At 44.7% G+C, this 26,707-nt stretch overlaps 1 protein-coding gene across 5 annotated transcripts in view; it reads right to left on the bottom strand.

Annotated features, from left to right (window-relative positions):
• TRRAP (transformation/transcription domain associated protein) overlaps positions 1–26,707 on the bottom strand; it is a 163,684-nt gene that overhangs the window by 104,091 nt on the left and 32,886 nt on the right. For 2 of the 5 annotated variants that reach the window (XM_083711193.1, XM_083711192.1), the window contains exons 24-40: positions 25,580–25,797; positions 25,278–25,475; positions 23,288–23,548; positions 21,398–21,559; positions 20,239–20,335; positions 18,880–19,001; positions 16,996–17,166; positions 15,451–15,519; positions 8,232–8,285; positions 8,071–8,091; positions 6,550–6,669; positions 5,825–5,944; positions 4,237–4,401; positions 3,162–3,343; positions 2,037–2,235; positions 976–1,104; positions 320–586 (exon numbers count right to left, since the gene is read on the bottom strand). In XM_083711193.1, coding sequence (XP_083567319.1) covers positions 320–586; positions 976–1,104; positions 2,037–2,235; positions 3,162–3,343; positions 4,237–4,401; positions 5,825–5,944; positions 6,550–6,669; positions 8,071–8,091; positions 8,232–8,285; positions 15,451–15,519; positions 16,996–17,166; positions 18,880–19,001; positions 20,239–20,335; positions 21,398–21,559; positions 23,288–23,548; positions 25,278–25,475; positions 25,580–25,797 — 2,555 coding nt within the window. The remainder of the gene's footprint in view (positions 1–319; positions 587–975; positions 1,105–2,036; positions 2,236–3,161; positions 3,344–4,236; positions 4,402–5,824; positions 5,945–6,549; positions 6,670–8,070; positions 8,092–8,231; positions 8,286–15,450; positions 15,520–16,995; positions 17,167–18,879; positions 19,002–20,238; positions 20,336–21,397; positions 21,560–23,287; positions 23,549–25,277; positions 25,476–25,579; positions 25,798–26,707) is intronic. The other 3 variants (XM_083711195.1, XM_083711196.1, XM_083711194.1) reach the window with 2 other exon arrangements.

The following is a 26,707-nucleotide window of genomic DNA, read 5'->3' on the forward strand; positions in this document are numbered from 1 at the left end:
ATTCATGGAGGACAAGGTTATCCATGGCCACAATCCATGGTTGCAGGTGGCAGTGCTTCTGAATGCTAGTTTTAGAAACCACAGGAGGTGAGATGCTCTTGTGTTCAGCTCCTGCCTGAGGGTTTCGCACGGGCATCTGAGTGGCCACTGTAAGAACAGGATGCTGGGCTAACTGGACCGTTGGCCTGACGCCACAGGCTCTTATGATGTCCACTTAACATGGCTACTTAACCAATGTCCAGTTTCAAAGAATGGGGGGGGGGGACAGGCAGAAAGATTGTGGACACGTTTTAAATATGAATCTACACACACATATTACCTGTAAGACTATCTTCTTGTGAATGGCGAACTTGGCGATGATGTGCGCTAGGAGCAAGTGTCCGCTGTATTTGCAGGCTGGATCCACGCATGCCTTCGAGAGGAGGCAGGGCCAGGCAAAGGTCATGAGGCGCCGCAGCTTGCTGTTCCGGTTCTTGTTGTTGTCGTGAATGTGGTGTGGCGCATGCTCCACGAGAAGAGTGGCAAACTGCAAGAGGTAAATCCTGAGCGAATCGAGCATGTCAGCTTGCTTTTCTGGATCAAGTACCTGACCCCAAAACAGGAAAAGGAAAGGAATTTCAGGATGCATCGCCAAACAAAGCGCAAGGGGCTCGATTCACCAGGAGCTACTGCTAGGAGCTACCAAGGCTAAAACTGGGAACCTGCAGCTTTGTGCATGGCTGTTCCATGTCTTAAGACCCCAAAGGGCTGGAGAATTTCTTAAGGCAGCATAGGTTTGCCAGGTAATGGAATGTCTCCAGCCACCCAAGGCTGGCCATAGAGAATCTTCGCACCAGGAAATGCCACAAAGGCTTCCTGATCAAGCTAGGACCTTGACTTGGAAACAAACAACAGTGCTTACTGATCTCAACTTGACCAACACCCCAATGCCCAGGTTGGGTTTGTTTGCTTTCTCCCCTCCTTAGGCTGAACTACCTTTGTTATAAATACACTGGTGATGCTTTCGGGGTTATCTCCTTCTGGGTTGGGGGGCCCCAGAAGCTGTTCACCTTCTCCCTTTTCAAAGCTGTGCAAGAAAGCCGGATTCAGAATGTGTTGCAGAACCTGCAGATCAGGGGGCAAAAAGAAATAATTTATTCATTTCTTTTGAATTATTTCTGTCCCGGTCTTCCTCCCTAAAAAGATTAAAGTGGTACACAATAAAAGGAATAAAAAAATCAATAAAATGTAACCATCAAGGTCTCTTCTCCCCTGCCCAACTCTCCCACCCCCCATAATTCTAAGTTACAATAGTGCTTTTAAAAGCAATTGATGACTGATGCTAACCAATAACTAAAAATCTCAACTATTATGGAGAAAGCTCTCCAAGTGTATCAGGCGTCTGCCAACTAAGGCTTAACTCCTTGATATCCACTTTCTTCGATCAAATTATGTGCGAGAGAGGTTAATTATGTGCCACCAAATTAGCAAACCAGCTGCAGATCTCTTATGCTTTCTATGCTTTTATTGTGGTCTTTGGCACTGAACAAGCTGTTGCCTCTGCTTCAGAGTAAATATACAGAAACACAGCAACTATGCTTACAGCAAGATATACTGCACTAACAACCAGGGCAATTAATTTTAACTTATCTTAAAATTTCAGTGATAAGGTTTTTTTTAATGCATAACAATGCAAGCAGGAAGCTTGCATGTCCTCTTCTAAAGTGCCAGATAATTGCAAACTTAGCAGGCAGGGCTATGACTGATTAGTACCAAGAGTCACTGTGGATCCCTCTGGAAATTAAGCTTCTTCCGCCAAAAAAAAGAAAGGCTGCAGGCAAACAGGTATGTCAATATTTAAGAATCGGGGCAATCAAATGGAAGTTGAATAATTGTTGACTTCACCCATTATTGCTCTTCTTTAGGCTTGGCATTTTCACAGAAGTAGTTCTGCCAATTATCAAACCCTTGTTGACATTTAAGCAAGCAACTTGCATTGCCCACGGAAATGGAACCTAAAAATACCAACCCGTTTTCATTTAAATGATTTGCTTTACCTTGGCTTTAAGCTCATCTCCAAAGTTGGGATCACTGAAGTCAACAAAGCGGAAGAAGAGTGCCCGTTTTTGGGCAATGGTGTAATTTTTGGGAATCTCCTCTTCCATGTATTCTTTTAAGAAAGTCATGTTGCAGAGGAAACGGCCGGTAAAGGCCCGGAGAAGCTGGAAGAGCAGCTCTATGTCACCATAATTTCGCCTAAGGAAGAAGTAAAATATACAAGGCTAAGCAACATCAAGCTAAGAAAGGAGTTCTGAAAAAGACGTGCTCTGTATAACACTGAAGCACCCAAATTTCCAGTGGACACCTTATAAAGAAAGCTAGCTTCAACCAGCTAGCTTTCTCCTTTCTCACCAGCAAGAAGTATTTTCCCATCACTTGTTCACTCAGGTGTAGGGAACCTTGGCCCTCAAGCAGTTGCTGAACTACAACTCCCATTAGACCCAGCAAGCATGGTCAATGGTCAGAGTTGATAGGAGCTGCAGCTCAACAACTTCTCAAGGGCAAAAGGTTTCCCCACACCTGAGCTAAAGTGAAGTCAGCTTAGCTTCCCAACTACCCAAGAGGCCTCTGTTTAACCAGAGCATACATTAGGGGAAGGATGAGGAACCTGCGGCCTTCCAGATGTTCGATTCCAACCCTCATCGGCCCCAGACAGCTTGGCCAGTGGTCCAGGGAACAATGATGGCACCATTTTGGCTGCATAAGGATTGGCACTTGGGAGAATTGGAGAACTGCTATTAGCCTAGATCAGTAACTGCAGGCCTGGGGGCCAAGCACAGCCTTCCAGCCCCCCCCCCTCTCTCTCTCGGAACTCTCCTGGGACAAAGCTTTTGCTAGCCCTGCTTCACGCCCTGGGTGTTTTTGCCTGATTGGAATGTGTCCTTGAACTCTGGCAATGCTTCTTGCTTGTCTAGGTTGAGGACAGAGAGGGGAAGGATGAGCATCTGTAGAAACAAGCCGCTTGTAACATTTGCATCGATTGCTCCACCCACTTTTGCCTCTGCCCCGCCCACCACTGCCATGTGGCCTTTGGAAGCTTGTCCAGAAGGGAATGTGGCACTCTTGGCCATGAAAGGTTCTCCATCCCTAGCCCACAAAGCAGCATTTGCAGATCAACATACTTGCAGTAATTCAATAAGCAGTACGCCAGAAGCTTTGGTTCCTTCCAGTTTGTGGCTGCCATGTTCTCCTTGCGATGCCTTTCCTGAAAAGCTTCGCTGACCCACACTCGCCTGAGCTGGCTCACTAAGGAATGCTGGTTCGCCAGCCAGCACTCATCATTCTTCACTATAATACTTATGATCTGTCAAAACAAAAGCAAGGACATGTACGCGGTACTTAAATAGCCCTAAGCGGGTTATTAGTTATGTCCATTTAATGTTTCCTTTCCAGTAGTTCTGGAGAAAGACATTAAGAACTGCTCTCATCTCTTCAAACCATAAGGGAAATGGGATCAAAGCAGGAAGGTGGGGGAGAGGGAGAGAGCAATACAGGAGCGTATCCAGTTTAGAAGAATTTCAAAAGGAGGTCAGACACACACACACACACACACACACACACGTGCTGCCAATCTACTATATATTTTGGAAAGCGGTTTGTTTGTTTTCTATGCATTCAGACACCTCTTGAGATATAATTGCCAAACCCAGCATGAGGGTTCCTGAGGAGGCAGGAGCAGACTTCGTCAATGTCTGGATGCCAGGCACAATTTTAATTCAAGATGGTGGACCAAAATGTGACTTTGGTGGCTTCTGGCACATGTTCAGCTCCCTCTCAATATATCATCGCCAAACTCAGCATGAGAGTTCTGGAGGAGGATGTCTTCATTGTCATTTGGAGGCCAGGTGCCATTTTGAACCAAGATGGTGGACCAAAAAAATGGCATTCCTGTGACTTCACTCAATTTTTTTCATGACGGGTCCAAACGCACAAATTACATTATCTATTTTTTAAAAATCACATTAATTTCTGGTTTCTAAAAGTTCCTGGGCAGTACCAGGCACTCCTTGCTAGTAAATACAACAACAAAGGATTAGGAATAGACTGATGGGACAAACAGAGGAGTGGGGGGACAACTACCACTGAAATACACCAAGGAGGAATTGTTCTTGGACAGATTCCACAAATCTCAAACCAAAACAGGTGAAGGTGAAGGTGTGAACTATTTAGTGCAATTCGGTAGGTGGAATGCCATACCTTGATAGCCTGAAACTGGAGATCAAGGCGCATTGTGCTGGTGCTGGGAGAGCCAGGGCGAACAGCTGCTTGAGTACCGACGGGTATCAATAATGTGATGAAGCGATTTGGATTAGCTGCCAGAACATCACGCAGTGGCTTCGCATCTTTATGTTTTAAAAAGCTCTGGTTTTGAAACGATAAAAGAAAACTCTTGATGAAGGCAAGGAATTGTTTCAGAAGTCTGCCAGCAACATACATTGTGCAGTTTTATACACGGGTGCAGTGTCAGCTATATCTGAGCAATCTTACGCTTAAAATTGCTTACTTAAATATCATACATTATTTAGATCAGTCTTCTCAAACTTGGTGCCCTTCAGAAGACAATGGGCTACAACTGCCATCATTAAAACACTGGCTATGCTAGCTGTGGCTGATGGAAGCCAGAGTCCAACAATATCTAGAGGGCACCAGATTAGGAAGACTGGGCTAGAGCAGTGGGCAGACTTCAGGTCATGATCAGGTCCAAGTCCTGATACAACAAAACACTAATGGAGCAAATAAAGATGAAAGAACTGTTCTAATTCTTCACCTGTACACTCCGTTCCCTACGTCTCCTCCTTTATGCAGCTCCCTCCTTTCTTCATGCTGGTAATTATATTTCTTACTATATAATAACATTTTAAGGATGTTTTCACACTGCAGTTTGCATAGCCTCCAATAGGCAGCTGTGAGAATGGCAGCGTGATGACAAAACAACAGACTGTTGCCCAGCAGGCGAGAGAGAAGGAAGACAGTCCAGACTTGCTGCAGAGGAAGAGCCAGGCCAGGCCAGCTCCCCAGCAACTGTCTTGCTCTTATATGAGGTGCACTGTGACAGCCAGTGATGAAGTTTCTGCCTTGGCACTGTAGGAGGCCAAGGAGAGACAAGGCAAAGTAGGGTAGAATGGTTACTGGGGAGCTGCCCCAGACATCTGTGGCTTGCATAGGCAGTGTTTTGGCAACGCTGTAAAGTGAGAAGGACAGTTTGGCCAAGTGAGCTACAAAGCAAAATAGAATATCAGCAGAGTCGATGGAATAGCCAACCAATCAAAGCACTTTCCTGGAGTTTGGCTGCTGTTGCATGGGGCTCAACAACCTGGGAAGGTGGTGTGTCTTAGGAGAAGGAAAACTCTGATCCTAAACCTCTAGTGCCTTGCGGGATATCTTCAGGAGAATAAAAGGCTAAGGAGTAAACTCTGCACATATCTGGAGTGGAGGCCTGGTACACTGCTCTGCTTTCCTTTGAACCACAACAGCAAGGCCAAGAGGGGGGTCTGGGCAGCCCAGGACCTCCATACACACAGCCCAAGCTTGCTCCCTGAGAAGGTCACTTCAGTGCTGCTAATACAGCAGCCTGACTTCACCCCTGGAGGTGCACTCCATTGTTTCTCAAGACAGATGGATGCCAACAAAAAATGATGGAATAGCCCAGCTTCCCTTCTTTTCCTCTGCTGCAGCCCAATGGCTGCTGCTAGGTGACAGCGGAGAAAGATCTTACACTTGCAAGCACCTTGATCACCCACCAGTATTGAAAGTCAATCAAACAAAGCAAAACACCATGAGTTACCATGAACATCCTGCTCCACTGTGGATCATTTAAGGTTGCTTCCATCATGAACAACTCAACCGTCTGTGATGGATGACGCGTCAGAAACTTTATTAATGGTTCCCTGAACGGACTGCCAGCCTGTGGAAACAAATCCCAGAGAAAAAGAAGCTTCATTTAGCATGTGGACAAGTTCAAGGCAGCTAGGGTTGCACTATTGGGTTATGTTTTTCTAAGGACTGCAAACATGCCAGCAACCCCCAAACCTAGAATTATGGTTTTCTCTCCAGCACATCTGAACCTTCAGTGTTTTCAGTGGGGAAATGTTTGAAATGTCACATTATCTGGCCCTTTCTCTCAAGGGCAAACTAAGCAAAACGTTTCTATATAGCTACAGCGGAACATTGTATTTCTACATGTAATTCTAATCTGACCACAAGTTTGATCTCCCTCCACTTTATGTATGTATGTATGTGCGTGTGTGTGTCTGTGTGTGTGTGTGTGTGTGCGCGCGCGCGCACACACACACACACACACAGTTAAATTCTCATTTGGACCTTGAAAATCCATTAGAACTAGTTCCAAACTCTTTAAAAAATGGAGTAGAGTACAAGAGGGGTGTCCACAAATCAATGTTTTAAATCAAATGGATTCCACAGGGGAATTGAAACAATTCAAAACACAATTAAAGCAAGTATTACAAATGGAAGAGCAGAAGCAATTAAGGAAATTAAGTGCCATTTTACCTCTATCAACATAGCCCGTTCTGTTTTCATCACAACTTCCAGTAAGGGTTTAACGAGTGTCTGAGGAGCAGCTGGGATCAGATGAAATAGGTTTATAATTGCTGAGCAAATCTTCATTTCCTACAGACAAAATGGAAACATTAGCAAGCATCCATTTACTTTAAGGCAGCGTTCGAATGCAACACACAACGGATCCTAATGGGAACTCTATTCCCCTTTCTAGGTGTTAGCATGGCTGGCAAACCAAAGCAAGGAGTTAAAACAACAACTACTTACCCAGGGCATGTAAGATGGCTGTTTTGTTCTGGGGGAGGGGGGCAATGGGGGCTAGATGGTTCAGTTTGCTTCAATAGTGCAACTTTAAAACTTTGGGGTTTTATTTTTTTTTAAAAAAAAAATGGTATGACAACAGCGGTATGGAGGTTTGTGAATGTCCAATGTTGGGCACACTAACTGCGTGAGTCTCTCCAAAAGGCAAAAGCTGCTGCTCAAAGCTGGCTTGTACAAAACTATAAAGGAAGAGTTCTGTTTGGCCTGCATCAGAGTTCAATTCATATGGGCTAGCAACTTCAAAATTCAACTCAGAGGCCAGTCCATTGGGGCAAGCAGGGCACTGCCACACAAACTTCAGTCTGCCTTCATCCAGCCTCAACTATCTGCCTTCTAAGTTACAAACAGTCCAGGAGATCACAGAAATCCTGCCAGCTTCCTCTTCCTTAGTCTCCATGTTGACCTTGCTGAAGTTAGCAGGGAGGAGGATGGGAACAAAACTAGAATTATCTGGCTCTACTTCCCATTGGCTCTGTTCCACTTATGGTTCAGACTCCCTGCATTCTGCCTCACCAGTCCCAAAGGTCATCAGCCACTGACCTCCGAGCTCTTCCACAGACCCCAACGCAGCAAACCTCCTGTTGACCATTTGGGTAGTTTCTTATGTAGGGTTATGACAAACACCATAGAAGGAAAAGGGGCAAGAAATTGTGCATGCATACACACACTACATTAGGTCTAGCAAGGTGGTTGCATTTCCTGAACTGAATGAAGCACAAGTCTCCCCCACTTGAACAGAGAGGCCTGCACAGCCGCCAGACATTAGAATCAGGAGTGGGGCCTCAGTTTTTGCTTTGAAATCTGTTCCTTTTAGATGTTAGCAACTCAAGAAGGCTTCCGCTCAACGTATGTACAGGGAGGGAGGGAAACTGCACCAAAATCTTCCTAATTTATTCATTAAAAAAAAGAAAACATGCTTTATATCCTTCCACAGGTCACAGCAAATGCTACTGATACAACTCCGCCACAGACAAACAACAGAGGACAAGTCACAGCACTGCACTCAAGGCACAATGCACTTCGCCCAGTACATAACAAATACAGCTAACAAACCATAGCAAAACAAACCATAAACAGAGAGAGAGAGAGAGAGAGAGAGAGGGAGGAGGAGAAGGAGAGAAAGAAAGAGACAAAGGAACGGAACGAAACCCAAACAAAGAACCTCCTGGCACCTCCACTGAAAGTTCTCACCTCTACCCCTTCCATGGCAGGCTGAACCGAAACAAAACAAAACAAAAATTCACAGCGTGAACAACAACGACAACCACAAAAACGTAAATGCAAAAGAAAAGTGTATATGCTATGCTTCAGAGCAGAGTCAGAAACTGACTTTAGTAGGGTTAGATTCTCACCTCAAACTGACAGAATGGAGACAAGGAACATCTCCCGCACTCGGAAATACTCTCCTGAGGATGGGGAGGAAAAGCATCTTTTTTTTGTTTTGGCTGTTTGTACACACACTGAATACATACAACTTCCCATATATATATCTATATATATATTTAAAGCTTGCACACAAGGAGGAAGAGGAAGGATATTAAGGAATGAACAGGACAGTGAAGGCGGCATTCGGATTATCTTGGGAGACAGGAAATGTCCACAGAGACAACAGAAAAACAAACCACCTTTCAATGCTCAATAGAGTAGAACAGAACAAACTGGAATCACAAACAATACCCTTGGCAAAAAAGGTCGTAGTATGGCATTTCTATATAATGTATGTACCCAGAGGAGTGCTGAGGAAAGGTAATTGTTGAGAGTGAGGAAAAGTGTGTTTTGAGTGGAAGTGTGAGCAAATGGGTGTTGATACAGACTGACTGAGCTATGGGTGTGTTTGAGCAGGTGGAAAATGTGTGAGCAACTGAGCGAGTAGAACCACAGTTTTACATCATACTGTATTATTGTATTTTGCTGTTTGATTACTCTCACAAACCATTTTAATGAAAATTAAAATGAAACTTTAAGAGGTGTTTTGGGGCTAACCTAGTAAAACTGATGTGCGTCATAATAATTAACAACAGCGCTTAGTAGCATTTCCACCAGGGAGAGAACAGGCACACATTTTTACCACTTCTCAACATGAAGTCATGGCAAGGTCATAAAATGCCTGTGAATGGTTAGAGGATGGAAGCAGGATCTTCTGAGATTTGTAGGGCAGCTTATCAAACAGCCTGAAGAGGAAGGGACTCTCAAAATGCACATTAGTCACTGACTAAGTTTGGATGATGCTATATTGGCTGAATTAGACAAGATAAGATTGCTACATACAGTTGCTTCATTCTTCTCTTTGCATAAGCCAGGAAGTCTTTAGTTAACTTTAGTTTCTTGGTACATCCAAACCAGGAAATCATAGTTAAACACTTCCCAGTAAGCCAAGATATGAAGCCATGGTAAAGGTAAAGGTAAAGGTAAAGGTAAAGGGACCCCCGACCATTAAGTCCAGTCGTGGCCAACTCTGGGGCCTCATCTCGCTTTATTGGCCGAGGGAGCTTCTGGGTCATGTGGCCAGCATGACCAAGCCGCTTCTGGCGAACCAGAGCAGCACACGGAAACGCCGTTTACCTTCCCGCCGGAGCGGTACCTATTTATCTACTTGCACTTGACGTGCTTTCGAACTGCTAGGTTGGCAGAAGCAGGGACTGAGCAATGGGAGCTCACCCCGTCGCGGGGATTCGAACCGCCGACCTTCTGATCGACAAGCCCTAGGCTCTGTGGTTTAGACCACAGCGCCACCCGCATCCCTATGAAATCATGGTACAATTCACTAAATACCTTGTCCTGTTTGGAAACCATTAACCATAGTTTCTTGGTTTCAGTATAGCAGAAGACTCTAGTAAGGTGGTGAATCCCTGGCTTGCACAAAGCAAGGAAGGAAGCCATAGCATAGAACAAAGCTTGTTCACATCACATCTTATGAAACTCAGGTGTGACTGCTCAAGCACAGCCACAAGCCTAATCTATATGAGAGGATCGCTGTGAGAACAATATAGGGAGAATGGGGATCTGCCTTGAGCTCCTTGGAGAAAAAGTGACAAATAGAACAATCCATTTTTAGCCAATTTGAAGGAGACACTCTTAATGCATGCCTGCAGCTAAACACAATGGCTGCATGCATATGATCATGCTGTCAACGGTATCCAATACAGCAGTGCCAACTTTATAATCCATGAAGCCATGAAGCACAGCTTAATTAGCACGGGGAATGCAAACCTCTTGCAGGCAGATACATATTAAAGCAATAAAGAACCTTGTTGTTGTTGTTGTTTTTAATTGGTATGAAAGGAGATTAAGGATTTGGGTAAAGTCTGCCCCAACACACAAAAACACACACACGGGGGGTGGGGGTGGGAGAGAGAACAGCATTCTTAAAATTTCCAAGTTACGTTTTCCTGAAAGCGCAGTATTTCTATTGCTTTGCAAACAGGGTGGCTTTGCTTCAGATGTTGAGACTTTGGGGGAACTCCCAGAGGGATGCTCCACTTGAAGAGCTAGTGGAAAGGCTGAAAGCGAAAGGCTAGGGAAAGCGCCTGCTAGACTTCTCACGACAATGAAGCAACCCCAAGTCACATCTTCACTGTCCACAGCATGGAGCCGTATTTTGCACACAAAAACAGGAGGGACACGACGGAGCAGCACTTAAAATATACTTGCGTTTCACCTCATGGGGGGGGGAGCAAGGGGAGCACCCCCATGTCCAGTGCCCAGTCCCCCACTCCCCCTCTCTGAATGGTTACTCCTCCCCCAGAGTCAACACTAGTGGCAGCAGAAGGAAGGGAAACTTACTATGATAGCCACAGTTGATTCCCAATAGCTGTCAGGGCAGGAATTCACCATGAGCGATGCAAATGATAATGCCTAGAACAGTTCTGCCACACACCTCCACATTTGAACAGTAGTTGAGACTGCTGTTGGGCCAGACTAACTCCAGTGGCAAGTGCTTACAGGATTAAAGCCCCAGCTGCTAATGGGGATCTGCGATTTTTGAGTGGTCTTGCTGGTCAAGGCTGTAGGCACCAGCATCCCCTTCTCCCCTACCAAACAGAAATGTGGGGGAAGCACGCCAGGTTGGGCAAAGCTTCTCGAAGTCACCCCAGGTAATGTCACCCGACACAAACACACACACTGCTGGGTTTTCCTGTTTAGAAGAGTAGACTGGGCAACGCTGGTAAGAAGTGCCCTGAGCAGCACTGCCCAACCCTTCTTTCCCACCATTGGCCTTTCCCAACAGGACATCTGGCAAGAGAAGGGTTGCCTGGACACCACTGGACAAAGGACCAAGCAGGAGCATCCAGTTTCCCTCCTCTGCCTTTCCTGCTCCAGAGTCAGAAGGTTGGTTAAGAGTGCTTCCTGTTCCACCCTGGGCGGCTGGCTGCGTATCACATTCCCCAGAGGGTTGTGTCACCCTCATCATGGCAAGTGCATCTGTTAAAGCCTGGCTGTTAGCAGTAGTTGCACCTACTGCGATGTATGGAAGAATTTGTGTTTTTAAGTGGTTGCACACTGCCAGATATAAAGGAATAGCACAGTCTATGTAGCCTACATGAGCTAAAATACCATTGCTAAAGTTTCTCAGATTACGGCCATCTTGAGGCAGCAGGAAGTCACTCTCAGGCAAGCATTTATGCCGCCAACTACAGGAAAAAGAATACTTACCTGTGGTGGCCCTTTACAACATGATTAGATCATGTATGCTAGGCATGTCCAAGTGTAGCCAACATGGCGCCCTCTAGATGTTTTGGACTACAACTCCCATCAGCCCCAGCAAGATCTAGCAATGGTCACATATGGTGAGTTGGCAACATCTGCAGAGGACGATGTGGGCCACCCCTGGCACAAAGTGAACAGCCAAATCAAAACATGCCAGTTTGCAGGCAAGTGCCACCACCAGAAAAGCAGGTATCAACCATGCTAGCTATACAGGATGCCAGGTTCAGAGGAAACAGATTTGGAAATATCAATTGCTAGGGAGGAATAATGTAGGGCTACTGCCTTCGTGTCCTCTTTGTGGGCTCTCTGGAAGCAACTGGCTGGCCACCGTGAAAAACAGGATGCTAGAATATATGGGCCTTTAGCCTCATCCAGAAGCACCCTTTGGACTCTTGTTGAGGCAAATTACCAAGCTCCTGTCTTCCTAAAGCCTTGCAGGTATATTTGGGTGGTGGGGGGAAGGATTTTGCTAAAGTGGAACAGTGCTTAATAGACTGTGCCATACTTCGCAGTTGGGGCTAGGCAGATTCCAAGCCTAGCGCATAATGCGGCAACGCTTCAAAAGGTGGTGTATCCTTTCTAAGTGTTTATTAACTAATGGTGTTTTACCACGCCTGTATTCCCACATCACCACATACAATGCTTTTAACAACAGCCAAATGTTCACACTCAGACTGAAACCATATTCAGACACTGCCTTGTCAAGCCTCTTCACTCTTTCCCCCTTTTAAAGAATGAATTATAGATAAATATGTATATTCAAACATTAAGAGTCTGCAACAGAACTTTTTCGTTTACATGAAAGAGCACACGTAGTTCAGAGCGAGTTGCTGCTACTGCACAACTACTACTGGTCAAAAGAGGCTGCAAAAGTCCAGCATTAGAGGGGGGGTTGACCCAACTCCTTCTCATTCACCGAGTCTTGTGCCAATGAAGCTCCTGGGTGAATTAAACACATGCACACGAAAAATCAAGAAATTAACAATGCCTGAAAACTTTCAGGTACCAGTAAGCTAGTACTTACTAGGGATTGTAACCTGAGGAACCCTAACATCCAACACAAATAGGCTGATAATATCTAAGAAAACTGATGGTACAACATTGAACAAGCCTCGGCCTTTTAAGCATTATTTCCCCAGCTTTCTTCACAATCTCATTCCAATAGTAGTCTTGCTTTCATTTCCAACAATTATTTCATGTATTGCATATATATATATATGCTTTCGTAGATTTTCACGGGTACAGGAATGCAGGTTTTGGTGTCCTCGGGTGTCTTCCCGTGTAAAAGTTGGGGTGTCTAGGCGACGTTTCGACGAGGTCTCACTCGTCATCTTCAGGCTGGTGCTTTCGGCTTCTTGTTACTGGAACAGAGCGGGATCTCAATGTTTGAGTTCCTATAAATACTGTAGAGGGGGTGTGGTGTCTAGCCTCCAATGTTTTGGGCAGAGAGGAAGTTCCCAGGCTAGTGTGCCTTTTCTTCTTTTGTTCCTTAATTACTTGAGAGATACCTTGAGTGATTTCTTGAGTGATATCCTGAGTACCACTTAGGTGGGTCATTAGGTGTGGATTAGTTGCTAAAGTCTTTGTGTCTTGACCTCTTGAACTTTGTGAAGAGTTTTCCTGAGAAGATGGCTGTATTGCACTTAGTTGTGCTTTGGCTTGGCTTCGTGTATAGGGGCGAGCTGTGGTTTTGTGGCTTGTGTCAGCCAGATCTGTGTAGGGATTGCAGGGGGGTGCAGCATCCGGAGGTGCCACCATGGATTGGCTACTGGATGGTGTCAGTAATTCATCTGTGGAGAGGGTCTGGGTTTGGGTCTGGTGTGGTTGATTGGTGTTGGCGTTCTGTGTGCCTCTGGATATATATATGCAGGTTTTGGTGTCCTCGGGTGTCTTCCCGTGTAAAAGTTGGGGTGTCTAGGCGACGTTTCGACGAGGTCTCACTCGTCATCTTCAGGCTGGTGCTTTCGGCTTCTTGTTACTGGAACAGAGCGGGATCTCAATGTTTGAGTTCCTATAAATACTGTAGAGGGGGTGTGGTGTCTAGCCTCCAATGTTCTGGGCAGAGAGGAAGTTCCCAGGCTAGTGTGCCTTTTCTTCTTTTGTTCCTTAATTACTTGAGAGATACCTTGAGTGATTTCTTGAGTGATATCCTGAGTACCACTTAGGTGGGTCATTAGGTGTGGATTAGTTGCTAAAGTCTTTGTGTCTTGACCTCTTGAACTTTGTGAAGAGTTTTCCTGAGAAGATGGCTGTATTGCACTTAGTTGTGCTTTGGCTTGGCTTCGTGTATAGGGGCGAGCTGTGGTTTTGTGGCTTGTGTCAGCCAGATCTGTGTAGGGATTGCAGGGGGGTGCAGCATCCGGAGGTGCCACCATGGATTGGCTACTGGATGGTGTCAGTAATTCATCTGTGGAGAGGGTCTGGGTTTGGGTCTGGTGTGGTTGATTGGTGTTGGCGTTCTGTGTGCCTCTGGATCTGGTGTCAGTTTTTGTGGGGAGGGCTAATTTCCAGATGTCTGGCAAGCGGGATGTGTCGTCACGCTTGTTCATGTTGTGAGGGTGTTTCTCTATCTCGATGGCTTCCATGATTATTCTCTTGTGGTGATGTTCCGTGTTAAAGAGCAATTTGGAATCTGCAAAATTAATTTCGTGTCCTGTTTCTTTCATGTGTTGGAAAAGAGAGGAAGTTTTTTCTTCTTTTTTGACGGCATTCTTGTGTTCTGCGATACGTGCATTTATTCGTCTGTTTGTTTGTCCTCCGGATGCTGCACCCCCCTGCAATCCCTACACAGATCTGGCTGACACAAGCCACAAAACCACAGCTCGCCCCTATACACGAAGCCAAGCCAAAGCACAACTAAGTGCAATACAGCCATCTTCTCAGGAAAACTCTTCACAAAGTTCAAGAGGTCAAGACACAAAGACTTTAGCAACTAATCCACACCTAATGACCCACCTAAGTGGTACTCAGGATATCACTCAAGAAATCACTCAAGGTATCTCTCAAGTAATTAAGGAACAAAAGAAGAAAAGGCACACTAGCCTGGGAACTTCCTCTCTGCCCAGAACATTGGAGGCTAGACACCACACCCCCTCTACAGTATTTATAGGAACTCAAACATTGAGATCCCGCTCTGTTCCAGTAACAAGAAGCCGAAAGCACCAGCCTGAAGATGACGAGTGAGACCTCGTCGAAACGTCGCCTAGACACCCCAACTTTTACACGGGAAGACACCCGAGGACACCAAAACCTGCATTCCTGTACCCGTGAAAATCTACGAAAGCATATATATATATATATACACACATACACACACACAAAGATTTAGCCTGCAAAAAGGGATGGGAGAATGGTACATGCTGCTCATTTGCAAGAGACGTGGAACATCCAGTAACATTGATTTGGAGCGGGGGGGGGGGAATCTCTAACAGGTCAAGGTGTTTTTCTTAAGGATGGATTTCTGTTAATGACAGTGTTTGTGCTTCTTGCTGAATCCAATGAACTGGGATGGATTGCCAGTGAAATCACTAGGGGTGCAACCAAAAGTTTTCATATAAAGCACAACCTCAATTCACCCTACAACAGGGTGCACTCTTAAGGTCTTCCTCCACACTTAAAATTCAGCAGCTAGCATCCCACAAGATTGAGCGCGGCTACCGCAGAGTAGGTGAACATCAAGCATCATCCGTAACAATTCTGTAAAAGCATTAAGAATTTTTCTATCTCATACACGCACATACAAAGACATTCATTAAGCAGGTATGTAGTTCGCTGAAAGGAAGCAGCTAGCGTTTACAGTCTCCCCAACATTTCATCCCATTTGCTTTGGCTTCATGCCCCAGAAAAAGAACGGAATCAACTTACATTTCCATCACTCCTCTGTCCTCCTTTGTGTGTAATAACTACCACTTCCATCCATTTACGCAGGTGTTGCTGTGGGGGAATCCAATATCGAGAGTTATTTCCTGCTTTCTTACAGCCTCTGTTAGCTAAGCATGGCCCATGCAATTATTTACAATAAAGAAACTTTGTATAATACTTTGGAGCAAGCTGAAATTGTATTCATTGGGGGGGGGGTTAAGTGAAGAGGCAAGACTGCTATCTACAGACACTGGGGGCTTTGCAGCCAAGACATTTTTCATTTTTGCCCAGGTAGAAGAAGTCAATGAGATCTTTTGTCCAGCCGGAAGCTATGAGAAGATTGCTGCATGCTCCCTGATGCGGAACTCATTCTAATAAGTGGCCTTAGCTCACCTCAAGACCTACATCCTAAAGCCATGAAGAAACCCCCAGCTTGATGACAAACACATGTTGTCTCCAGCTGTGCCATGCCATGTGAACAAGGTCACATCTAAGTTCCCCATTGTGCCTGGTGCAAGAAGGAATGAGGGTGAGTGGCAAGGGCAGCAGCGGTGGAGGCGAGAGGAAGCATTCAGTTCAGTGCCTGCCACCCGGCCATGCCACTACTTAGGGGCCACAAATCTCAGACCAATCAGCTTCAGCTTAGCATTAAGTTCTTGTAATACTGCAAAAGGCTCACACAAGTAATTTTACACACACACATCTAAAGCCAGCAAAGTTTTTCCAAGGTTGAAGGGAAAGGCAGACGCCTAAGCAGAACAGCAAGGAACAGGGATTCCATTCCAGTTGGAATATTCTGTTTGTGCCTCTAGCCCCTATGACTAGAACCTCCACTGGAAGAGTCCCTGGCCAGGATTTTACCTTTGCTACTAATCCACCTCCAGCTACCCTTGACATTCCAGTATTCAAGCTCTGCTGGAAGAGCTCATTTGAGCTGCAAAAATTGAGCAAGAGGTGGCAGCGGTAACATCCTCCACATAACAGACCAAATTTGGAGGTGGGGGTGAGGTCAGAGAGACTGGCTTGTCGATTCTCTTTAGGAGCCTAGCTGCAAGTTCCCAGTTTCAGTTTTTGGGTTGCTAGTGGCTGTTAAACTCTTGGATGTTATTTTATTTGGCACAACTGGACAACAGCATCAAACATAAATAACAAGGTGGAGCAGATTCTAATGGTTAAAGACACGTACTTGTTCATGCATACTGGATGTTTATTATAGCATTAGAAATAAAGTTGCCAAGTCTATGAATGTTTGCCAAAGTAGCCTGACATTTTGTGGTTTGTTGTTTTTAAAAGGGGGGCATGCTTTCATTTCAATTTAGCAGCACTTTTTTTAAAGCCAACTAGTTCACATTCAGCTTCCAACTGAAGATTCACGTACTCCAGATTCCTCCTCCCACCCCACATCCGACACCCAATTAAGACACAGTTAAGGAGAGAAGAAGATTCTTTGTACAAATCTATTAAATAGCTTTTAAGCCTCTTCTTTGAAACTTTCGATTTCAGAGTGACATTTCCTTAAAAATCATTTAAGCGGTTCCATGTTCTTACCATCATTTGATCGCAGAATTTGTCATTAAAGGAGTTAGGGAACAGTCGAGTCACTGAAGTTAGGCGGTTCACCACATTTAGCGTCAAACTTCGGTAATCACCCAACATCATAAGCAGAGGCCTCATGTGCGTGTGAATCTGGTCAACTTCAATCGTAGCACCTTCCAAAAACTGACAGGAAGTAACAGAAGCAACATCATAAAAGTATTTCCATGCAAGCATTTACGTGAGCTGGTATTTTTGACTGCAAGTTTAAAGCATCCTTAGAGTGGAAAGGAAAAAAAAACCCTACTGAAATAATTGTGACTTTTGAGAAATGAAGTACACAGGCCTAGTGCAGACATAACTATGGTTTCTTGCCTTAATGTTAGTAAAGATCCCAAACAGAGTGGAACCCCATGACTGAAATTGTTAAACAAAGGCTGATTCCAGAATGCATGTAGCAGCAGATAACCAGAGAAACCACTTGCAAGCAGAAAGACTGCAATGGCTGGGGAATCAAACTGTTAGCCTCAAGTCTTTAAACATGGTTTGGGTTTAAAAAAAACAACTTAACTCTGGTTAAGAAAAGCAAACCATGGCTTGTGATACATTTGGATTGGGTCACAGATGAAAAAGTTTCACACTGGCAGTTACATTCTCCACGTGGAAGGAAGATTCCTCCAATAAAGCAATAAGCAACTTTAGAGACCCATATTTCCAACAGGACAAACGTCTGATATCACAGAGCTATGCACTTGTGTCAGAGCTTGTTGGAGCTAAACAAGTCTGGGTGTGGACAGTCCTTGGATAGAAGGCCACCTGGAAATCTTGTGTGTGCCACCCTGAGTTCAATAGAAAGGCAGAATACAAACAAAACCACATAGGACATACGCAAAAACAAACCAGCCTGCTCCATTTACATGTCTGCCGTGGTCCCAGCCCAGGAATCCCTAGTCCTTCCCAGAAAGGTAACTGTGCCATCAGGACTCTGGTGAGTGGGCCAAACTTTTTGGAGGATCAGGAAAGACCTATTCAAAAGAGTCCCCAAATCCTGAAACCTTACTGCCTAGAAGAAGCCAACAGCTGCAGAAAAAGCCACCAGGTCAGATGCCCAGACTATAGAGTTCTGCTGAAACAATGTGCCACAACTGCAGGACTGCTCATTATGGTCCCAACCCAGCACCTTAGTCTTTGCCCAAGGCCCTTGCTTGGTCTGCATTTACAGTTTATTCCAGAACCCCAGACATACTGGACTCCATCTTGCATGGGTCATTATCACTCCTTGGTGGTGGGTGTCACAATGGATCTGGTTAATGGCAAGACTAGTTACAGTGGCCTCTTGGGCCACGTAAACCCTGCCATCAAGATGTAGGACAGTTAACTCAATTTTCTAAATCTTTTGAAAAGACTTCCGCTTCAATATTTTGTCTATAAAAGTCTGCGGGGCCCAGCACCTGCTTACTGTTTTAATGTATTTTCAGCCCTACTGTTCAATACAAGTACAGTGCAGGTTTTAAGCAGCAATCAATAGTTACATTAGCAATTTAGGTAGCATAATTAAAAACACTCAGTTTGCATTATAGCTATGACATCAACTGCCCACTCCCAAGATTATGGGGCCCGTAACAGCAAGACATCAATAAAGTGCCCCAGAACAACGTTGTTCTTTCTTTGGAAAGTGGTTGTACACATTTGAGAGGCAGCAAAGAACTTCTATGCCCAAGATCAAGCCATTTAAAAAAATAACCCACTTCATGGCGCCCCAATTACACTGGCATCATGCAAACAGACATATAAACAGAGCAGCCATTAATCCCAATGGCAAAACAGCTTCCTTGTTACTCAGCTCTTGAGCAGAGAAAAAAAGTCAGTACAAAGCAGCTTTGTTTCAGTGCCACAAACCTTTCTCATGCAAGCCTCTCCTGCCTCCTGGAGTTCATTGTTTGTTGAGTTAAGTGCCTTGAAAAGCGCAGCAATGATTTTCTCTCTCGACTGCGGCAAATAATTGCAGGCAGCTAAGGCATCTGCAAAAATCAAAGGAAATTGAGCTTCCTTATTAACTGGAAATTCAAAAGGTTAAGAAACAACTCTTTTGTTTTTATTTCTATAACACTTCTTTGATTTCTTCCCAAATTACAGACGGCTTAACATGCTTTGCCAACAGCAACAGGCTTCAGAAGAGGGGGTGGTGGCAATCATTTGTAGTTTTACAAGTAGCCGATTTCCAAAGCACATTTAGAATTCTGGACCATTCACCATGTGTGAAGAGAGGGAAAATGTTCCAGAAGAGAAGAGAACGTGAATGACAAGCGGTGAAGAGAAACAGGCTGTGACCCATTCCTGGCAGGTGAACATGGCCCCTGGCTCTGCCAATGAACTGGAATAAGTATTGCATGCTAATTTACTTAGCCAAACTTTGATACCAAAAAAAAAAAAAAATACCTGCTCTGCAACACAAAAGCTTGCTAGCACAGTGACGTCTTCAGCAAATAGCAGCAGAACGCAAGGGAGATGCAATGCATATCACCAGGAAAGGTATTCCACAATTGGGTGCAGCCACCGAAAAGGCCTCACCCAACTGCGCTTCCACTATAATCATGGCACAGAAGGGTCTCTCTACTAGACTTCGAGCAGTGAGCAGCTTGATGGAAGATGAGGCGATCCCCAAGATATCCTAGACCCAAGTTATCCAGGACATAAAAGCCCACTGCCAAGACTTTTAAAGGCGCCCAAAAACAAACTGCCAACCAGTGCTGTTGTTTCAGGGAAAGTATAATATAGTCTTCTTGAATGAGCAGCCACCAACATCCATGATGCCGCATTCTGGACCAACTGAGGTTTCCCAATACTCTCCAAAAGCGAGCTACAGGTCCCAACAGCCTTAGCAAGCATGGCCAATGACCCAGGATGATGGGAATTGTGGTTCAGCAACAACTGGAAAGCCAAAGGCTCCCCACTCCTGCACAAGTTCCTGGATTTGCTCCATGGCACCAGTTTTTAAAAGTGTATCAGCGAGAAACAAAGTCAGAGGAGACAATTCTGAGCTAGGTGAACCAACAGTGTGATGTGGTTTAAGGGAGCCACGTATGTTTATATAGTTAAGTTGGTGCTCAGCCTACTACTATGCTACAGATGCTACTGCAGACTGCAGACATCCTTATATGTACAGGGCCCCATCCTTTTCCCACTACAGCATCAACCCTAGTGCTTTCTATACAATGCAGCATATAGCACCCGTATTCAAAGTCTTATTAAACTTACTCAGTGCTGCAATCCGAAGAGGTACCAATGACGGAAGACTCTTGTAGCAGGGCAATTTCATCAAAGCACAGTCTTCAGCCTCACATAAATTCAACAGCTGGAAGTGGAGATGGAAAAGAGTTGACTCCTTGTTTTGAGCCAGGGAGCGGGGCTCTAAACACACTTTAAATTGTTTACCTGTCATTTTAACAAGGCACTTTGAAGCCAAACACAACCATTCACATTTCATTAACAAAAAAAATAAGGTGTTGCATTTTGGAAGGTTTTTCCCATCATTGTTCACTGTTTTAATTGACTAGACTGATGCACCCTGCCTTGTAATTACATAACTGCTCCAAATTGTTTACTTAAATATTGCATCACATTACCTTTTTGTCCATTTTGAACCATTATTACAAACAATCGATCAGTCTGATAGTCCCAATTTTATTTATTTATTATTTTATAAACTTTATATACTGCTTGAGTGTAGCAAAACGTCAAAGCAGTTTAGAGAAAATATAAAACAAAATTATCACTAAAACATCTACAACTATAATTTAAAACACACGGGAGGATCAAACCGCAATAAAATAGAGTAAAACAAATCAAAACTCCTAAAAAAACCCCACCTTTCTAAACATCTGGGTAGCCCTTGTCTAAATAGGAATGTCTTCAGCAGGTGTCAAAAAGAACACAGTGAAGGTATTTCAACTATCTGCATCTGATCCATATAAAAAGCAGATCAGAGCTGCTCATCGTAATTCTTTTAAAACTATGTGGTATATACAATGTCTGCCCATTAAAAAATGCATTTCACCTTACAAGAGGTTATTGTAAAGGAATTTTTTTTTAAAAAACCAACTTAAACTTCGCAAAATAAACAAGTATAGCGGCATCAGGAAGAAAAGCCAAAGCATTCTGGCAAGGGCACATTATGAATGTCTAAATATAGTAACATTAATTAATTACAGCTGGTGAATGACAGATTTACTAAGCATACTTACACTTCTCACTTGTATCAGTTTTGCACTGTTTAAGAACTATGGTTCCCCCCCCCCCAAATAATCCTGCTACTCTCAAGTGTATGTACATAGGGTGGTAGCCCAAAACTGCATCGTGGATAAACCCATGGAGACTAGTTTTAAAATTTGTGAACATAAAGACCAAAGGGAAGTACCTCTGTATAGAACACTTTGTGTTCTACGACATTTAGATCCATGGTGAAAAGTCTGGGTTGAAGTGTGGTGCAGAATGTGTTCCCCTCCATCAAACCAATCTGGGCATTTGCAGGTTGGTGCCTAAGTAAGTGCTTTTTCGGAGGAACCATGTCTTGGAGGACCTAGAAAATAGCAGAGAGCATCAGAAAAGGGGTCTTGGTTTGTGTAGTCTAAACGCCACCTTTCTCTTTCCCTCAATCATCGCATACTCTTCTTATATGCAGGATCATCAAACCCAAATTCAGGACACACAGTAAACATCACTCCCTCAATACAACCATCCACAATTAAACCCGCAAAGTCTCTCACTGGTTGCTATCATTAGATAACCCTCTGTGCTGCTTCCATGACATACAAGGTCAAAATCATGACTAATCCTTTGTGCACTAATCATAGTATTTTAATCTTTCAAAATTCCTGTTATCACAAGATCATCAGACACAGCACAAAAGTGGATATAGCAAAGTGGATATGCAGAATGGAACACTGGTCCAAAGAAAAACAAGGCCTGAAAAGTAATCGCATGGGAGGATTCCCAGAATGTGCAGTGCAAAGAGAAATTCCATGTAAATCTCAAGAAAAGAAAATAAGCCAGAGTGGTTAGAGCAGGGCTAGAGAATCTGTACACCTCCAGATGCTGTTTGACTAACAACTTCCATCATCCCCAACAATGCTGGCTGGGGCGGATGGGAGTTTGAGACCAACAACATCCAGAGGTGTCCGTGGATGAGCCATTCAAACCCCTACAGAGACTTAGGACATTTATATCCCTCTTCCTTCCAAGGGCACCTGGGGAAGCAAACACATCAGTGAATATAAAGAATACAAGTAAAAATAAAACCTAATACAAACATCTAAAAACCATTTAAAACATTGAGCTCAATTGGAAATATCGAGCCAATAGGTATCTCTCAACCTACTTATCACACAAGGTTGTTGCGAGGATAAAATATGGAAGGAAAAATGATGTGTGCTGCCAAATGCTCATTCAAGGAAGGCTCAGATAAGCACCCGATGGAGAATATTTAGTTCATGGGCAAGATGGGACTCGGGAGACCTGAACTCAGCCAAGGTCTTGCTGGGGAACTCAGGAGGTATGCTTACCCAGCTGGAGTTCTCGTATCACCTTTTCCAGGGAGTTATCACACAGATTAATACAGGATCAGTAATGAAAGAGCTTTAACATTGCGTATGTACAACCTGTTATGTGAAATGATTACAGCCTCTCAGCCCAACAATCCTCCCAGGATTGTTAAAAGGATAAAATGAGCTCTTTGGAGGAGGTGGTGATATGTAAATGTTAAAAAATAAATACCGTATTTTTTGCACCATAACACTCACTTTTTTTCTCCTAAAAAGTAAGGGGAAATGTCTGTGCATGTTATGGAGGGAATGCCTATGGGTGGCATGCCTACGGATTTTCCTCCTCTAAAAACTACGTGCGTGTTATGGTCGGGTGCGTGTTATAGAGCGAAAAATACGGTATATTTAATAAAATACAGCAGAATGAGGCGGCAGCATTCTGAACTGGAAGAATAGACTGCAACCCTTAAAGCTGCAATGTGGGGATTTCATGTTTGAATGCTCTCTTGTGAAAAGTCCCTGAAAGCAAAACACCGAGAAAATCCAAGCCAGTCTCCCCCATTCTGGTGGTGATGATTTACTATTTACAAATTATAAATGTGCTCGTTTTCTATTTCCAGAGAGTTGTGTCTTTTTTCCAATAAAGAAGCGATGTGAAATGTGACTCCTCACCAGCAGATTGCAGTGGTATAGTTCACACTGCTATCTCAGCCTGCTGCATGTGTCAATCAGGTCACAGACAATTAAACGTTAACAGGCTGTCTCACCTCTTTATGCGGCTCCATGATCACAGTGACGCTTTTCCCCGTGACTTGGGCAAGCACCTGCAAGGAGTGCATCGCTTGCTTCCTTACAGTGGAGTTTGGAGAGGTCACCTCTCGCACCAGGTCATGGGTCACGTGATGGAAAGACTTTTCCTGGGCCGAGAGGATGTCTTCTGTTTTCTCTTCATCTTTCAGAGGAGTCGCGCACCTGATCAGGAGCTGTTCCAGGGTGGTTTTGGCCATAGCAACTGCTCCGTTCGAAACCTATACAGGTTGCAGAAGTGTCAGTGTGTTGCCAACACTAACTAGTGAGCAACGCTGGAGTACCAAATTCAACAGTGAAGTGACCAGCTTGCAAGAACATTCCTGCTTGACCGTGGATTGGAAACTTTACACAGAGGGCCAGTGTGGTCACCCACTTTCTCAAAGGGCCCATCGCCATCAGGACCACCATCCCTGAAACTGTCAGAGCCATGGTGCAACACAGCTGTTTGCTGCTGCCACCACCAGCCAATTAATCCCAGTTCCCCTCCTGCCTGCAGTTGCGTTTGCCCAGCATCTGTTATTTGTCACGGGCATCGTATCATGATGGGAGATTGTGCCCATGATGCTATTATTACAGGAGCCAAGCTGGTACTCAGCTCTATGCCACAGCTACCATGTTAAATTCACCAAGATGCAATACCCAACATATGCACGACGTCTTGAGAAATCTTAACATGGCAGCCACTCCTGCAGAATGGAGCCAAGCGCCAATCTGGCTCCACTAATAAGCACCACTGCCCACTGCTGCTGGATAAACACATGGGAAGGAGGAGGCAGTGACAAAAGAAGCAGGAAGCAGCCATGCCAGGCAGGCAGAAGTAGCACCAGGCAGGGGAGTCAGACTGGCGCTGGACAGAGGGCCAATGATAGCAGCTTGTGCTGGCTACACAGATACATTTCCAAAGCCAGAATGAATTGGTGGTTTAATGTTTCCAAGGTGAGATGTCAAAGCACACCTCATCAGTAAAGTGGAAGTGTCTGGATGCAGAGCACATGAGAAAACCTCACTCAGTGAAGTTCAGTTATCTTTAAAAGTCTTGCTTATCCAATTCCATGCTGTTTTTCTTCCCCACGTTTAGTCACACTGAAACACTGCTATTTAGCAACTGGACGCTTCCCTAGTTTTCCACGCAACCAAAAATAGTAATTACACATACAAAGTTGAAAGAGAAAAAGGCAGGTCCGCATGCAGTGGATTCGATGCTCGTTTTAATCTGGATTCGTAAAATCTCTTTCCTTGCAGGAGTACCGTTCCCTCTCACCTTCTTTGAATCCTGATGAGGGACACAAAGGCTGACCAACCTTTCCATTTAACCAGATTTTGAAGGCACGGGTTAAGGCTGACTTCAACTCCTTTTTAGCCTTTAACCATGGTTAACAATAATGCAATATACCCCTTAAAAGAGGTGAAGGTAAGAGACAGAAATGTGATCCCAAGACAGAAGAAAGTTCCCGTGTCTGATATCTTAACTGGGGTTAAACGGGGGCCACTATCACATCCCTGCATAGTCAAGCAATGGTCAAGCAATTTCAGGCCCAACAACACACCTGTGAAACAGGAATGATGCTGACTTCACTCACAGTGAATGCCTACTGAGAACGAGCCAGATGGAATCTACCCTGTCCTTCATGGTAAAAATCATACAACTATTAAGCATCTGTGTAAGAACCTCCAAGTTCTCCACCAGTTTTCAGTGAGAAGTATCATTACAGAAGCTCAATGCAATGGTGAAAAAAAGCAGGCGATAAGCTGTCTGGACAGGGACCAAAACTCTTTCATAGAGCTCTACATGCTGAAGGTCCAGGGCTCAACCCCCAGCACCACCGGGAAGTACACCGGGAAAAAATACTATGGAGAGCTACTACCAATCAATGCAGGCAATAGTGGACTAGATGGACCAACCATTGGTCCAAGCAGCTTCCTATAATTGATATGAGTCTTAAATACCTCTCCTGTTAGGTCCATCATGACAAACAGCAGCGCCTTGAGGAAAGTCTGTTGATTCTGGAGAACCCAAATGAGAGGCAGCCGCTCCATGAGAAATTTGATGGACACCACTCCCCCAAGCTTCGCATACCAGGCTTGTTCATAGCAACAAGCGCACAGCCGCTCCACGATGTAGGAGAATAAGGGAAGCTGGCAAGCCTAGAGGGTTAAGGAAAGAACCAAGCAAATGTGCATCAGTCAGCAACGGGCTTGGTTGTTCAAAGCAAGATCGCATCTGCAAAGTTGGAAGTGAGCTTTGTTACCCTTTCCTTCGATCCCAGGATGATGCTGGCAACATCAAATATCACGGCTAGCGCCACCTCTCCAATTTTGCAGAGCTCTTTCTCCTCGTACGCCATGCAGATGGCGATGGCATCGATAAGCACCAAGGGATCCATGCCTTTGGATCCGTTTTCTTCACTGTGGAACATGGCCGTGCTGGGCTGGCTTCCAACCTGGTAACACTGAAGCAAGAATGGACCTGGGATTTATAGTAAGGCAGGGAAGAGGAGGAAGCAGAAAACAAGGAGGCTTCAATTAGATGAGAAGGAAAGAGCAGCCCTGCTGGGTCAGAACAAAGGTCCACCTGGTTCAGTGTCCTGATCTCCCCGGACCACGGGTATAACCAAATGCTTCCAGGAAGCCCACAAGGAATGAGTGAAGGCATTGGCGACTGCTGCCCAGAGGTATACTGCATATGACCACGGAGGCCCAACTTAGCCATTGTGGCCAAGAGTTGTTGCCAGGCTGGGTAAATACCTTTTAAAGCCATTGATGCCATTGGCCTCTGCCATATCTTGTGGCAGTGGATTCCACAAATCAATCCCACATGATGCAAAGAAGTCCTTTTTCTTGCCCATCCCAAATCTGCAGTCAGTTTCATTGGGTGAGCCCAAGTTCTTTGATGGCAAAGATGCAGGGAAGGAGTCCGCTCCATCTCCTTCCCCCACACCATACCTAAATATCATAAACTGTTATGGTCATAGACCTCCCCACTCACCCAAAAAATTATGTACAGTGATACTTTGTGTTGTGTAACCTCCAGGTTACAGAATCTTTGGGTTACGGCCACGGCAAACCCAGAAGTGTATACTTCCGGTTTTCGCCACGCGCGCATGTGCAGAAGCGCTCTGTGTGCCGCACGCATGCACAGACGCGCTCAAATGTGCTCCGCAAATGCGGAGAAGTGCTCAATTGCACCCCATGCGTGCGCAGAACGGCACCTCTGGTTACGAAGTTTTCGGGAAACGGCCAGGCCTCCAGAACGGATCCTGTTTGTAACCGGAGGTACCACTGTATTCCTCTTAACTGCCATTTATCATGACAATTTCAGGCAGCATACAAAAGTGTGAATGGCACCATTCACAGAAACTAATTAAAACCAGGTATCA

The sequence above is a fragment of the Podarcis gaigeae genome (assembly GCF_964106915.1).
Source record: "Podarcis gaigeae genome assembly, chromosome: 14".
Lineage (NCBI taxonomy): Eukaryota > Metazoa > Chordata > Lepidosauria > Squamata > Lacertidae > Podarcis > Podarcis gaigeae.